Source organism: Chelon labrosus (genome assembly GCF_963514085.1).
Source record: "Chelon labrosus genome assembly, chromosome: 2".
NCBI lineage: Eukaryota > Metazoa > Chordata > Actinopteri > Mugiliformes > Mugilidae > Chelon > Chelon labrosus.
The window spans coordinates 21,461,712-21,476,989 of NC_140338.1; the positions used below are offsets into that span (position 1 = coordinate 21,461,712).

Below are 15,278 nucleotides of genomic sequence, written 5' to 3' on the forward strand. Positions count from 1 at the left end.
TTAGCATGTCCACTGAATGGATCACAGGGATATTTTTAGGTGATGATGAGGAAGATCTGGTTCAGAAAAGCATCGCTGCTAATTAATCCCATTGATGAAGCTTTTGCAGTCCCTGGTGAAGATAAATACCGTGGCTAATTTCACATCTGGTTTTATGCAGCACCAATTGTTGTCCTCCTATTTTAGGCATATTCTTTGAATCTGCTTACTCTGCAGAAAGATAAGCAGGCAATTCAGTACGCTGCCCTGAAAAGCAGTGCTGCGTTCCAGCGCTCGCCGATCTCCAGGAAATCTGTTCCTAATTAAAAGTTGAGGGGAAGAAAGGAGAATGACAGTCACCTTATGGGTAACCCAGGCCCCTCATATTTCTAAAAGACATCCATGTCAAACCTCAGGGCCGTGTGGACAACTCCAAAAGGAGAAAGTGAAAGGAAAGTGCTGGGCTGTTTTTGGATGAAGAATTAACGTGGAATACTATGGCTTTGAAGCCGCGGCCAAACATCTGCTCTCTCTCCCCCTTCGTCCTCTCTCTGTCTGTCTTTCCCCATACCACTCTTTTAATCTCTTTTTTCCCTCTCTCACTCTCTTGCTCTCTTTCTCACCTCTGTCTGATTTTCATTGCTCTTCAGAAGTCACTTCACTTCCCGCACCTCACATTCCTTCAAACCTCTCCTATAGCGGCCAGCGCTGTTGCAGTCAGCGATAAGCTTTCTCTGCTCGGCTACTGCACCACTCTGTTTACTGTGACCTCCGCTTTCCCTCTGCAGGAGAATGCAGGCAATTATTGCATGCAAACACATCATGTAGCTAGAAACTCCAGTTAGAGCTCAGTGGTGTAAGAAATGCCAATTACAGCTGCTGTCCTACATGTTCATATTTTGAGCCGTGTTTGTGTGAATAAATGTGGGAGACAGTGGGTGTTGCTGTGTAACCTTTCTCAATATAAGTTATTTGTCGTTGAGCGACCCATTCATCCATTTGGGTCGGTTATGTCAATTTCTTTTAAAACAAAACCCACACCTGTTGGACCTTCTCTATTTTCAGTATTTATGCTAAGAAAATAGATTGGGAACTTCACCAAACACCTGGACAATAAAAAGTCCTGACACCTAGCAGAAAATTAGCACTTATGTTGTGATTCTATTGAATACCACACATGAAGCTCCGGTTGAAGTCGAGCAGACCCACAAAGCTCTGGAATTGCTCAGCGCATCGGTGTGACTCACTTAAACACACACAGACACTCATGGAGCAGATCCAGGCACCAATAACATAGCATGATGAATCCAACCTGTTAAAACAACAGTCCACCCCTGCGTTCGGCTGCGTGTGCAGAAGTCCTGCAGTATGCATTTCATTACCTTTACAGACACCTTTTATTTGTCTTGTTCTGTGGCGGTTCATTTTCACAGCTGCCACTGCTGCTGAAGCCTGCCCGCCCTGCCAACTCACTTTAGCCAGCATGACTTGTTTTTTCATGGCGGGCCTCCAACATGTACATGTTTAGTTATTTGTCACGTTTCAGAGGAAAGGTGATATGTTTGCTTCTATGTGAGGAAGTCTTTGATCACGACTTCAGCCACATCAAAGGTACACTTGGTGGTTCTACATCTTTTTGTGTTTTCTAAGATATACTCTAAAATTATGTATGCTGTAGTTTTTGCTGTGACTCACCCCCAACTAAGAGAGAGTGCCATGGCCTCACGCACCTTTCGTACATGAGGCCCCAGTTGTCTCGGGAAGTGGTTCATGAGTGACGCTAAAATGGAGCAAGAGACGGGCGGACGTATTGGCACTCTGTAGGTGGTGCAGCAGTGGGGTGAAGTAGTGAGCAATTTTTATGAAGAAGGAGGCTTTTGATTTACCAGTCGATCTACTTTTTAACCATTAACTATAGTCATGATCTTTGAGTACTGACCAAAAGAATTTCAATGCAAGTGTCTGAAACGAGGTTCCTCTGTGAGGTGGCTTTGCTCAGCCGTAGAGAGCTGAGGAATTCACGTCACATCAAGAGGTGCCAGTTGAGGATGTATCCTGAACACCTCCGCTAAGAGGTTTATTGGACACAGAATTATATATCTGGTCTGGCCTGTGAATAGCTTGGCATCTTTCACAAGGAAACTGTTGCTAGGGAGAGGGACTGTATTCTGTTACCACTGTACCCAACTTGGGATAAGCAGACAAAAATATGTGGTTGCATGTGTTTATATTTTCATGTCATTACTTGTTCTAGAGGTTTGAGTGTTGTTTAGAATGAACAACATTCAAACAATATTGTTTTTCTTCCTGTGTAGGGTGGCCAACATTTTTCCATGGAGTTCGCTGTGATGTGCTATATAGATGATTGTACAATAGGATGGATCTTGATAGTTCTCGTGTACAAGACAAAAATGTCATCACCAAATACACACGATCAGACACAACATTAAAACCACTGACAGGAGAAGTAAATACCATACAATACAATGTTCTGCTGGGAAACTTTTGGACCTGGCATTCGTGTGGATGTTACTTAGACATGTACCACCCACCTAGACCAGACCAGACACCCCCACCTCATAGCAATGACACTCCTTGATGGCAGCAGCCATCCCCAGCAGGATGCAGCCTGACACAGACACACACAAAAACGGTTTAGGAACAACTCAAAAAAGATGAAGAACAGCACGAGGTGTTGACCTGGCCTCCAAATTCACTCGATACCAAATTGATTAAGTATCTGTGGGATGCACTGGAACAAACCTGATCCACAGAGGCCCCTCCCTCAACCCATAAGACACAAAGGCCCCCACTAATATTCTGTTGCCAGACACCACAGGACACCCTCAGGAGGCCAATGTCCATTCTCTGATGAGTCACAACCGTTTTGGAGGCACAAGGGAGACGTTCACAATATTAGGAAGGCGGTCATAATGTTTTATCTGATTGGTGTATATTAATATTCATCTTCTGATGACCATGCATATCAAATCTGTGAAGTTATGAAATATAATCTAGAAAGGCTGATTTGAGGAATGCATCCACGAGTTACCAGGCAATCAGGTGTCAAAAGCACTGCACGGAAGACTATGATGAAGAGTGTTAGCCAACCAGTTCTTTGTGTTTTTTTTGACAGAATCCTCTGTGTTAGCATCGCCAACACACAGATGCAATGGTTTTGCCTTAAGTGGTTGGTATGCTTCAAAACAAAGTGTGTTGGAATGCTGTCTGGGTCCATTCTTCGCACTACTACCTCCATGATTTGCTGTATGTGACAAAAATGACCTAAGTGGTTACTGTCCACAGTTGGCGTTTTTGCTGGTGAGCAGTATTCCAGCCCACCACACCCTCGCTGAGCTTCACTGGTCAGTTTATGCATCATACCACGCACATGCTGAGCCAAGTTATGCTTTGCTTTAATTGACTCTGAGTGGTTTTTCTCCATCTGACGGCCAATCTTTGGTCCAGATCTCCTCCTACGGGACAGATTTTCTGTCAAAGCTGTGATCTGTCTACAGCCACACGAGGGTCAGCCCACTTCTGTCAGGGTGCAGGTTGGCCACGCTGCCAACTGGCTGCTGAAGAGTTTCTTCCTTTTCTATCTTTCTTATTCAATCACTCGGGCTCACATCACCTTCTCTGCTTTCTTTTCCTTAACCATTGTCTGTAGTTTGTTCTACCCTTTGTGAGTCAGAGTGTATGTTTATGTTTGAGGTTGGGTAGCAGTCACTCTGGTCCTCATTTATCTGCTTTTACTGTGCCCACTTTCTCCAGAGCTGGATTTATAGGGGAGCTGGGTCCTGTCAAAGCCTTGCTTTGCGCTGCCATGTGTGCACATGATGGAGTTTGAAGTTTGGCATGTGTGAGTAAGACTAAGAGGCTGCTCCACTGTTTCTGGCCTATGGGATATATTGTGTCACTGTGCATATGTGAAGAAAACACATGCAACAAAAAGATATTTCCCCTCCTACAACGTGATTTTGTTTTCTTTTTTTTTACCTCAAATCACATGAGGTAAAACTTTTGATATTAGCTCCAATCAGCAGGGCTGCTACAGAGAGTTGCAGTCTGTCTTTATTCATCTTTAGTGACTAAAACAATTTCTGTCATTTAGTGCTTTAGAGGAACCGCTTCATGCTTATAATTCCTCACATTTAGACTTCTGTAGCCCTCTGGAATCTATCAAAATGTTCATCTGTGTTTTCACAGAGGACAAATCTGCAGTAGCTGTAATGTTGCACAGCTGCTGTATTGTCTTCACCACTCCTTATATTGTTCTGCTGTTCATTGTTGTTTATGTCCTTACACATTTTCAGCATTAGTAGCATTAAAAGTAAAAAAAAAGTTTATCCCCCTTTCTTGTTTCGTTTCTACACAATCACCTGCTCTTATCTGCTTCAGCTATTTAAGGTGAGATGAGGTACGTGCCAGCTGGGGAGCTCGCACCTACCACTGTTGAGAGCAAACAGTCATCTCGGTTCTCTAGTGGTGTGGGAGATTTATTATTCTGTTTTTCAAACGCATACCAGGTGGGATGAAGCGAGGAAAAGCTCCCGCTTTTGTCTCTGTGCGGAGCATGTGCTCTGCTCTGTACAGGTGGCTCCAATTCTTCTTTAGCTTTTTGAGTAGCTGCAATGAATCAGCCTATGAAAGCCCTAATGTGTTTCATATGGGCCAAGCTATTCTTGCTGCCAAGCGGACTGTTCACTCTACTGTAAATAAACTTTAAGATATGACAACACAAACTCGAAAAAAGGATGATTCCGAAGCCTGTACGGCTGCGTGGACAGTACACATATGTACACATTCTGCGATATAAAGTACGTCATCCCTGGCATAAATCCAACTCTAGATGCTCAGATGTGACAGCCCCTCTTGAGTCTACAAGTCCTAACAGTCTACTGATCACAGTTCAGTGCAACACCAGGCTCCTTAAACCACAAGCCATGGTGTAAGATTAAATTAGCATATGATTACTGCCATAATGTCAAGTTCAATTTCATATGAGACTGCTACCTCCACCAGTCAAAGCAAAACAGGCTCCTAAATTGATCCGGATGGGTCCAAGTTGTACTACGCTGACCTCTCCTGAAGCCTGGCTGCACTGTGACGTCTCTGCAGGAATCAAAGCATCGACAGAAAGCCAGTGTGACTGTGGGGACGCTCGGGCTGGATGAGCTTCACTGCAGCTACTGTGCTAAGCCCCCATGTGTCTGCTGGCCTTCAGGTTGAATTAACCCCTCTATTCACTGTGAGATATGACTTACTGCGGGGAAGATTGAGGGACACAGTATTTCACTACGATTTTGTGCGTGTGCTGGATGAAGGTGTTATTGTGGTGCACGTAAGCTGTAAAATTCACATTGGCTCAGGCCTCACTGCGCTTATATGGGTTTAAGGCCAGATGCAGTGAGCTGCCAGGTGTGTCTACTGTGATCTGTTCAGTGACAACAACAAAGCAGACCATTTTTCTAAGAAGGGAATTCTTTTTTTGGTGTGACTGTTTAATCTGCAAATACACCTAAAATACACATGCAAATCCGTTTAATTCTGGACTAACCGTACCACTGATTATCTGGTTAACACAGTGGTCCCTAAAGTACAAGATAGATGTAGATATTGTTGGCATATTGTTTGTTCTTGTCTGGTGTTTCTAGGTTTACTAGTTGGGAATGTCCTAATTGTATCTATGCGTACTGCACCCTAACAGCTGTGCAGTTATAAAACAATGCACACTCTTTGTTTGAATTTCAATCAGAGACTATATGTCCTCTCTCGACTATGTTTTAGTTTTGAAACACCCCATTTCCCTTTTTACCATTACTGTTACTTTCCCTATGATACAGCTCAATGTTGCAGGCATATTTTCCACATCATTCATATGTGTTAATGCGATTGGTGTCTTGCCGGGTAATAAAAAAAGGGCGTGATGGGCTGATTCACCCCGGCTTCTCCGACCACATGAGAGAGCCGAAGAACCATATGGTTGTTAATACGTTGGAGCAGCGATGACTTCATTTTGGACTCATTTGGAGGAAGAAAAAAAAAATAGTTTGTTTCCATTTTTGTTCCACTTTAACATCCATCTCCACCCATCTTTGTTTTTATTTTGTTACTCCTACTGTACTTCCACGTTCAGTCACACTTCTATCTGAAGACAGTCACTTCAGACCATAGAGCTGGCAATTTAAGTCACTGGATATTGGTGAAACTTTTACTTCTGCAGCAACTTCCTAAAGAGATTCTTCTCCACTTCTGTTGTACTTTCAATGGTAAGAAGTAAAATTCTGTGACATAAACTCTCACTCTTGCCTCGGACAGAGTCAGCTGTAAGTTGAAAGAATGTGTCCTGAATTAGCAGCACAGCAACTACATTAATGAAACTACATCTCGGCATCTTTTTAAGACAAGTGACATGTTCTTTGGTCCTTTTTCAGTTCCACTGATTTGATCCGAATTGCTCTGACGAAAGTATTTCTGTGGAACATCGAATTCAGTAAACATACTCTTCGCTTAATGACACACGCTAGCTGCCAAAATGCGACTGATGAATTGCCTTTCGGTTCTTTTGGTTTTGGTTGCGGCCCAAAGTGACATGTGTTTCTGCAGTTGTGTCAAGTCAGCTCAGCCGTTGGTGTAACAGAGTTGTATAGATGTGACCACAGACTCCTCATTAGTCAGTAGTACTCAAAGCATGATCCCTCTCCTCCACTGCTACAGGGTCGCTGAAGCGAGAACAGCGTATTTCAAATGCGGTGAAACAGTGTAACGTTGGGGCTTGGTCTTTAAGTCATTTGGGAGTGGAGACCCTTCAAATTCTTGAGACACCTAACCCTAAACCTTAAAGATTTGGGTGAAGGAACAAATGGTAGGAAAAACATGGATAATCCAAGAAATTTCTGAAATAGGAAATGTCTGTCTTAAAACAGGAGCTGTTAATGAGCAGAGTATAATTAATTAATTAATAAACTAATACTAATCAATACTAATTTTAAGCCTTACAAGTAAAAGGACTCTGGGTTATTCCAATGCTGGTTGGTTACCCATTCTGTCCAGCAGTTTGAAATATCTCAGTAGCTACTTGATCAATTGCAGAGAAATCTACTTGAGCTACCAGAGGTTGGATCCTAATGACTTTGGTGGTCCACTGACCCATCTTTTACCACCATGAGGTTGATGGCTATGGTTTTAATGCAACTCAAACTATTAGATACATGAGCATGGAATTTGGTAGAGACATCTAAGGCCCTCTGACTTTTGTTTGGGCAAAGTCCTGAGGTCCATTTCACCACATATTCAGTGATTGTCAAGAAGGGTTGACGGGCAATGGAGGTAGGACCCAGAGCAGGTTGAGGCGGGTGTTGGCAAAAAAGGTATTTCATTAACTAAAACAGACAAAACTAAAGGCACTGCCGATGCTGCAGGTAAATCCAAATCTTGGCGAGACAAAAACCACTAACATGAGCAAGGCAGGGTGACAAGAATACAGACAAGAAAGCTAATCATGGCAAGACCAAACTATGAGACAAACAACAGGTAAGCAGACAAGTGACAAGCACAACCTAACAGACAACAAAGGGGAAGGCAGGGCTATATATACACACAGGGCAGGGGGGTGACGAGAAACAGGTGAAACAAATCAAGACGGGGAAGGCAATCACAAAGGCGGGAAGATACAGGAAGGGACTCAAGACAGGAAACCAAGAACTTAACAAAATAAAACAGGAAACTGAAAACAGAAAAACTTAACACCAAACCATGACTGTAAAAAAAAAAACAAGAACTTAACTAAATACAAGAAACAGAAACCCAGGAAAACTAGTCACAAACCATGACAGTGATATTAGTTTAGTAGTTTGATCTCTGAATCCAATTAACTAACTGAATCCCTGGTCATTCATCTAGGGTCAACGGCAGGTTGACGCAACTATCTCACCAACTGTTGGATTTATTGCAAATACACTGGGCTCAGACGTACATGGTGATCCACTCAGTGATTTTTATGTTGTCAACCTCAGCCTTAGAGAGCCTGGAGATCCTGACTCATGGGTAATCCTACAAATTACCACATGCTAATACTGTAAGATGCTGATATTATCTTGTTACTCAAAGCATCATTGTGCTTAAGTGCTGATTTGCCAAACTAGGGGTTGCTTAACTTGGGATGTTAAGGCGGTTTGACCGACAAAACAGCAGTAGAACATGTTTCATAATGAGTAATCCTGAACAGTCATTCTTTAAACCTCCTACAGGTCGTAACAGATTCGTCTTCAACAGCCCCAACAGGTCTTTTTTAAACCTCTGCTTCGGTCCAAGCTGCAACTCTTTCCTTTCCTCTGTAATGTTGTTCAGTTTCTGGTTTAGTGATCAAGAGAGCTTTCCAAGTCGGTGAAACTTTCAGAAACTCTCTTTCACACTGACAGAGACGAGGTCTAGCATATTAGATGTACACTTTCACTACTCGCGCATAGGCTGCATCAAGGACAGTGGCAGTTCTGGCTTACATACAGTCACTTTGTACTACAGATGAGAGATGAGCAATTGATGAGTCATTTTCGTCATTTGCTGTGAACCTGTACGCAGGAAGAAAACTCCCTTCCATCCTCCAGGCTTTATCTGTGATAACATGTTCATCTTCCTTTCCTCTATCTTCCTTTCTAGGCTGGTGGTTTGTAAGTACAGCAGAGGAGCAGGGCTGGGTCCCAGCAACATACTTGGACTCTCAGAATGGAACCAGAGACGATTTGGATCTGGGCACTTCCAGGACTGGAGAAGGTTAGTGCCGACACACAAAAACACAGTGTTATTAGATTCATAAAACATGGAACGGCATAAACGACACTTGGCTGAGTCGTTATTTGAGAAATGTCTGCTGACCCTGACTTCTCAATCAGGGTTCTTTTTTTTTTCTGCGTTCACATCCCAAAACAGTGTGCAGAAGTTAGTGCTAAACACACTCACATTCACAAACACACTTCCAGTCACACATTAGGAACCTTGGAGACCACAGTCGCAGGACCATGGTGAAACGGTACCAGACCGCAGCCAAAGGGGTTGCAATATTTTGGCACCACAGAAAATTCCTTTCAACTCCCCTGGGAGGCTGCAGCTCTTGCAGGAGCCTCGTTTTGTTGTGACCCTTTCCTCCCACATGTTTAGTCTGACTGCTCTGATGGAGCATTTCATCACTGTGTCATAACCCCTTTTCTGCTTTTAGACCGAGGGAATCCAATGGAGATAAATAACGTGCAAACACACAAGTGTGCACACATGTCTGCTCACAAATGCCAGCAAAACTCTTCTGTGCATGCACGCAGCTGATTTGTAGCAGTGTGAAGCAAGGAAACAGCAGAATCCCTCTGGAATATCTAACAAACAATTTCTGTGTCTCATGCGAGACATGCCTCAGTGGACTGTGCCATTACGGCACACACAAAACGCACTCTGCTATGACGATGACAGCTCTTGCACAGCTGCTGCACTTACTGTTATTTGCTGGTCTTGTATTTTTATTATTTTTTTTTGGGAGTTTTTCATTCTCTTTTCAGCACACACGCACATTTAATAGATGTTTCCAGTGACAGTGGAATTACCTATAATGTTGGAGGAGCTGCGGATGAAATAACAGCTCGGTGGCCTGTTGAATTGATGTTGTTTATTGTTCAGATATACTTGATATGGCGTGCTATAGAAGATTGAAATTAAAACTATTTAACTCCACCCGACCTTTAGCGAATAACTCTGCTTTATTACAACTCATTTTCTATCTTCGCCCTTTGGGTCTGTCAGTTACAATTAGATCTTGTTTTTTAAACGGCACACACAAAGCAAACTGAAACCATTTGCTGAATTGTGCCTTTTTTGTTTTTTAACCTGGCGTGTTTTCCATTAATATGGATGTTGTCAGTCCTTGGGCCATGCTAACTTTACCCTCCATCTCCGTTGCTTTCGGGTCAAAACGCCATTTCAGGTGGCCTTTGTTTTGCTTTCTTGTTTTGTGTGACTCTTCATTTCTGCTACAAGAGTGTCAAGTTAGCATGTTTCACAGAGCCACTAAGCAAATCTTTGCATCTGAATGCACAAAGGAATTGGCACGAGCGTGTATTTAGCCTCCAGCCTTTGTTGGTAAGCAGTTTAAATGATTTGTTTATCAGTGCCTTACAGTAGATTTGTCAAAGGAGGCAAAGATTACTATATTTAGAAGATTTACACATTCAATAAAGAGGTCAGCTGGTGCCAGAGTGACTAAAATAGATGCAGTATTGTTGTCCTTCACTTTTGTTGTGTTTGATTTGGTAGAGCTGCAGCTGAGAGTTTTCTGAACTGGTTCAATAACATCAGTGTCACTGATTCCTTGTTATAGGACTTTAATTTACTCTCTAATTTACAGTTTTGTTCAAGAGGAAGTAAAAATGTCCGTTTTTCACGGAGACTTATTGGACCAGTGTTGCTTATCTGTGCCTGATAGTTGTAGAGCTGTGACTGAATTTAGCTAACTTGTTTCGGTCTCAGGCAGCGTACGTGGAAAAATATGTACAAAGCTTTTTGTGTTCCCACAGGAAGCTTGCAAATTCTAATAAATTGCCTGAACTGTCAGTGACCGAGCTGCATTTTCTGTAATGTAGGCTCCGTGTAAAAGGGCAAGGAAGGAAGGAATTAATCTGTCATAGAGCAGGAAGTTAGGTAGGTCAAAGTTGAACTACATCATCAGTTTACCTAAGTACAACTGGGTCCTTATTGATAGGAAGCATGGTCCCATCTACAGACAGAAGACCTAGAGTAAATTGTCAGTAAAGCTTAGTGGAATCTGGCTCCCGTGTGACAAGGATACACATCGTTCCATGTCTATATACACCCCGCACCCCACCCTCTGTCAGTAGTCCCTGTTTTCCCATTAGGCCTGATGTCTCTGTGTTTGCACACATCGTCACTTCTTATTGCCGATCTCCCCCTTTCCCGCTTCCTGTCGTCTCTTACATCTCATTATCTCTGCGTGGTCTGTAACCTAATTCCACTGACAGCTCAGCGGAACCGACAGGCTCTGCCCGGCCCCGCTGAAATTACCTCGAAATAACATTTCCCTTTGTGCCTTCCCTTAGCTGATATTTCAATTAGGAGGTCAACGGGAGCAGGGTGATGCTCAGTGGGATGGATAGATGGAAAGGCAGGGAGGAATCAAAAGGGAGAGGAAGCGACAAGTAGCAGAAGCACACAAAGGGAGGCGGCCGGGGGGAATGATGGCGAGATAAGAGAAGACAGAAGACGGAGAAGGAATTTGATTATCACAGCGTTGTTGCCATCTCTTCTTCCCCTCATTAATGTGTTTGCTCCTCATGTGTCCCCAGACAAGACAGAGAAATGACTCACCGTGGTTCGGCTGCTGCTTTGTCGTACAGACTTTGAACTAATAAGGAGTGAAGAGTTCCGTCACTCAGCAGCTACATACCGTGTCCCGACTGGTTTGCCAGTTATCGTTAGCATAAAATTCTTTTTTATAAATCTCCACATAGAGTCATTTTCAAACGCTCTTATTTCTTCGATGTTCTATAATTTCACAAAACTCTTGAAAAGTTGATTTCACAGAGGTCGGTTCTTGCAGTGGCAGGTTCATTTGAAGGTTTTTGGTCCAGTCTGGTAATATGTAAGTTTAGCATGGATCCTTACGCAACATTATGTTTAATGGAGTGCTCAAAACATGCACCTTGTTCATGCATCTGTGTCTAGTGTGGAACAGAAACTTAAGCGTTGGTTTCACCAAGAAAACTGCAGCGGTGCACCAGATGTTCATCGGTTATCGTCTGTAGCATGCTAACATACCAAATCTGCACAGACACTGTGCCAGTTTTTTCAAACATGTCGATGTGTTAATTCTCCTCACACATTTCAGTCTGCCTTCCTGCACTTACAGAGAACAACTGTTCATTTTCTGACGTTTGTAGTAGGAAAGTAGGCCTTGAAACACCTCCCTATTTAACTGGAAATTCTTTTTTGTCACTTATTCTGCCTCGTGGGCTTGTGACAGTCCACATGTCCACTGACTGATGATCAGTGTGCAGAATGAAATACCAGTGTCAGCTAGAAGGCAGCGGTGATTTTTAGATTTAGTTTCACATGCAGAGGAGGTGTTTGGTATGTAAATGGGTCTGAGTGCACAGCAGCTCAGCAGTAATCATGAAGGCTGTGCAGGTTTTAGCTTTTACACTGGTCGCACCACATATACGCCGTTATGCTAGTTGCTGAGCCTGAGCAGATGTTACTGAAAACGTAAAATAAAAACGCATGTCCTGTCAAATCCACACACACGACATACAAAAATCAACACAAACCAAATTGATTAGATGTTATTTTGATCATTTCTCCAAGAAATAATGTTCCTGTGTTGCTTTTGGTGCCCCCTTATTCGCTTTAACGCGCTGCAACTCGAGAAAGCCCATGCAAATTGACAAAACGCAAGCAGAGTATGAAAATGTCTTCATCGGTTTGACAACACAAACATTCACACAAATATTCACAACCAAGTACAGAAACACACTGCAAGTAGTGCAAACAAAAATGGAAATATTTCCAGTGGACCCCAAGAAGGGATGAAAAATCTTCAAATAAATTATTAGATATTATTAAAGCTGTCAATGTGAAAGTGTTAATTGCCAAGATAATAAAAAAGCAAAATAATTTTAAGGAATCATGTGATCAGGATGTTAGAGTAGAAAATAAACAACAGAAAACACCACTGAAGCCGTTTTACTTTGCTTCTGTTTGGTCTATTTCCATGTGGTTTCTTGAGCTCTTTGAGCCTGAATATTTAAGATATATATTTAATTAACAGCCTTACCAACCCTGTTACTGGCTTCATACAGAAGTTTGAAACTGTTTTGCTCCTGCTAACAACAGCTTCTTTTCTTCAGTTTGCTAATCTGTGCTTCTTACACTAACTCCTGATTTGTTTGTTTATCTTCTCTTTTGGTTGCTCTTCCTCCCCCGCATCGTCATCAGTTACTAAAAGACGCAAGGCCCACCTGAAGAGGCTGGACCGCCGCTGGACCCTCGGCGGTATGGTTAACCGCCAGCAGAGCAGAGGTGAACATGAAACACACGCAATACCCACACGAAAATATCAAATCCACACACGTGCTCAGGAGAAATCGATTGCTGAGATGCTTTCTCAGTTTTCTTCACGCCAGACAGCAAACCAGCTCGTGCTACTCCCAGATCACACGTCAGTGTTTTATGTCGCCTGCAGTAAAATGCGCTCCTTTCCCACACGGTGCAAAACACAAACATACAGTACTACTTATGAACCCCTCTCATGGCCCCTCACTGCTTTCACGTGTTTTGCGGCCACATTGTAAACAACTTCATTTACATCTTTACTACTCAGCCAACAATAACAACAACAACAGGCCCTCGGTGTCTGCCAGGAGCAACATATTGGGTGGCCATGAGTCAGCCCTGACAGTAAAATCTGACTCCATCAAACGTGACTCTCTTCAGCTCACAACGGGCAACGAAATAATTGGGCTACATTAAACAGATTTGGATAATTAAGGTTATTTGGCGCTAGCGCAACAACCTTAACAACCACTGAGCTCCTGCGAATCTAAGTGATTGGATAACAGTGTTGCTTCTCCATTTGAGAAAGCCTCGGGTTTAAAAACCTGTGAAAGGCTTTCACATTTTGCCTGGTCTGAAAATGACAAACTTTGAAAATGTGCCTTTAATTTTTACCTTATACCCGCGGTTTGGTCGAGTCATTTTTTTCTTTGATGCTAAAAGCGACACCGTGTCTGAGAACACAAACGTCATATTTCTTGGGGTGAGTTGGTGCTTTGTAATCCAAACTTTTCTCAGACAGTCAGTCAGTTAAGTACATGTCTGTTTCCAGGATTAGTCAGGGCTTCCAAAAGGCGCCTTGTACGGTAGTTATGTTTCATTTTTTTATGAAAGCTGTACCAGGACCTGTATAACCGCTGCAAAACCTCTAAAACCACACTTTGTTTCTCAGTCTCATAGTTTAGACTGACTAGATTATGATTAATTAGACGAGATCAATGGAACGCAGGTCGAATGCCATACTTTCCTTCCTAAACAGTTCATCATTGTTGATCAGATTAGTTTTAACTGGCAGAATAGTGTCAGAAGTTGGGCCACTGCTCATTCACTTCTCCCACAAAGTTGAGCTCGACCTGGATTCTGAACATCTGAAGCTCTTACAGTAGAGCGGAGCAGTGGACAGTTGGTCAGCTGTTTAATCCACTATCGTGTCTTTTGTAGATGTTACTGGCAGTGAAATAACTTTAAAGGATGAACAGTTAACAGAAATTAAGGCATTTATTAAGAATGCTTTAATTGCTTAATGTCACATACTTAGTTGTTCTGATTGGTTGTAGGACTACCCGACCGGGTGCAGAGGTATTTTTTTCTCAGCATCGGTTGAAACACATCCCACTATGAAATCCAGATGCTGTGTTGCCAGACTCATATTCTGATTAGCAATCAGGACAACAGTGTTAGCCCCTAGGAGCATTACCTACCTAGATACAGTATGCCTCTTAGAACAACGAGGCTTTGCCCGAATGAGCTGATGGAAAGTGTGAAAATGGGGCAGCAGCCCAATCTGCAGACTGGTTTTAATCACACAGACCTCAGCCTCTGTAGATGAGTCACCCGGCTAGCTGTCGCCACCGGAGAGTGAGACCATGAAACCTCTTTGGAGGCCATGTTTTTAATTTCCAGCACACCTAGCTTTTAAATTTTATTGGTCGGAGGTTATTTCAGCTCTCATTTTTGGATTTCTCAATACCCTTAAACATGCTGTGTCACTTTCTTCACAATGTTTTTTAAAAAGATGGGAAGTTTTGCAGTGTTGACTTGAAGGGATCCACTGCATCAACGTTCATGTGTTGAGTATTTCCACACACCCATACTGGGGCCAGGTTGCATCCCAGCATAGACACACTGTACAATGATAAAGAGAGTTGGAGGAATAGGGAGACTAACAAGTAGGGATGCTCCAAAACAAGCTTTTCTGCCCACTGATTCGTTCCCGAACATTATATGTTGAGTATCCGAGTCCGGATCCAATCATAGATAAACTGAATTTCCTCATATGGACAGGAATGTTTGGGGCTAACCAACCATCATTAAAATAGAAGAAGAAGGCTTGGTTTAGGTTTATGACAGACCTAAAACAAATAACTCCAAAAGATCAGCCCTATCCTTTCTGATCATTTTAAAAATGCCTAGATCGGCCTGAATGCCAATCTCCCAGTACCAGTTGGGAAATCCCTACTAACAAGTGT

General features: G+C 42.7%; 1 protein-coding gene across 1 annotated transcript in view; it reads left to right on the forward strand.

Moving 5' to 3' along the window:
- sh3pxd2aa (SH3 and PX domains 2Aa) overlaps positions 1-15,278 on the forward strand; it is a 66,227-nt gene that overhangs the window by 37,535 nt on the left and 13,414 nt on the right. The window contains exons 6-7 of the mRNA XM_084565744.1: positions 8,641-8,754; positions 12,973-13,056. Coding sequence (XP_084421870.1) covers positions 8,641-8,754; positions 12,973-13,056 — 198 coding nt within the window. The remainder of the gene's footprint in view (positions 1-8,640; positions 8,755-12,972; positions 13,057-15,278) is intronic.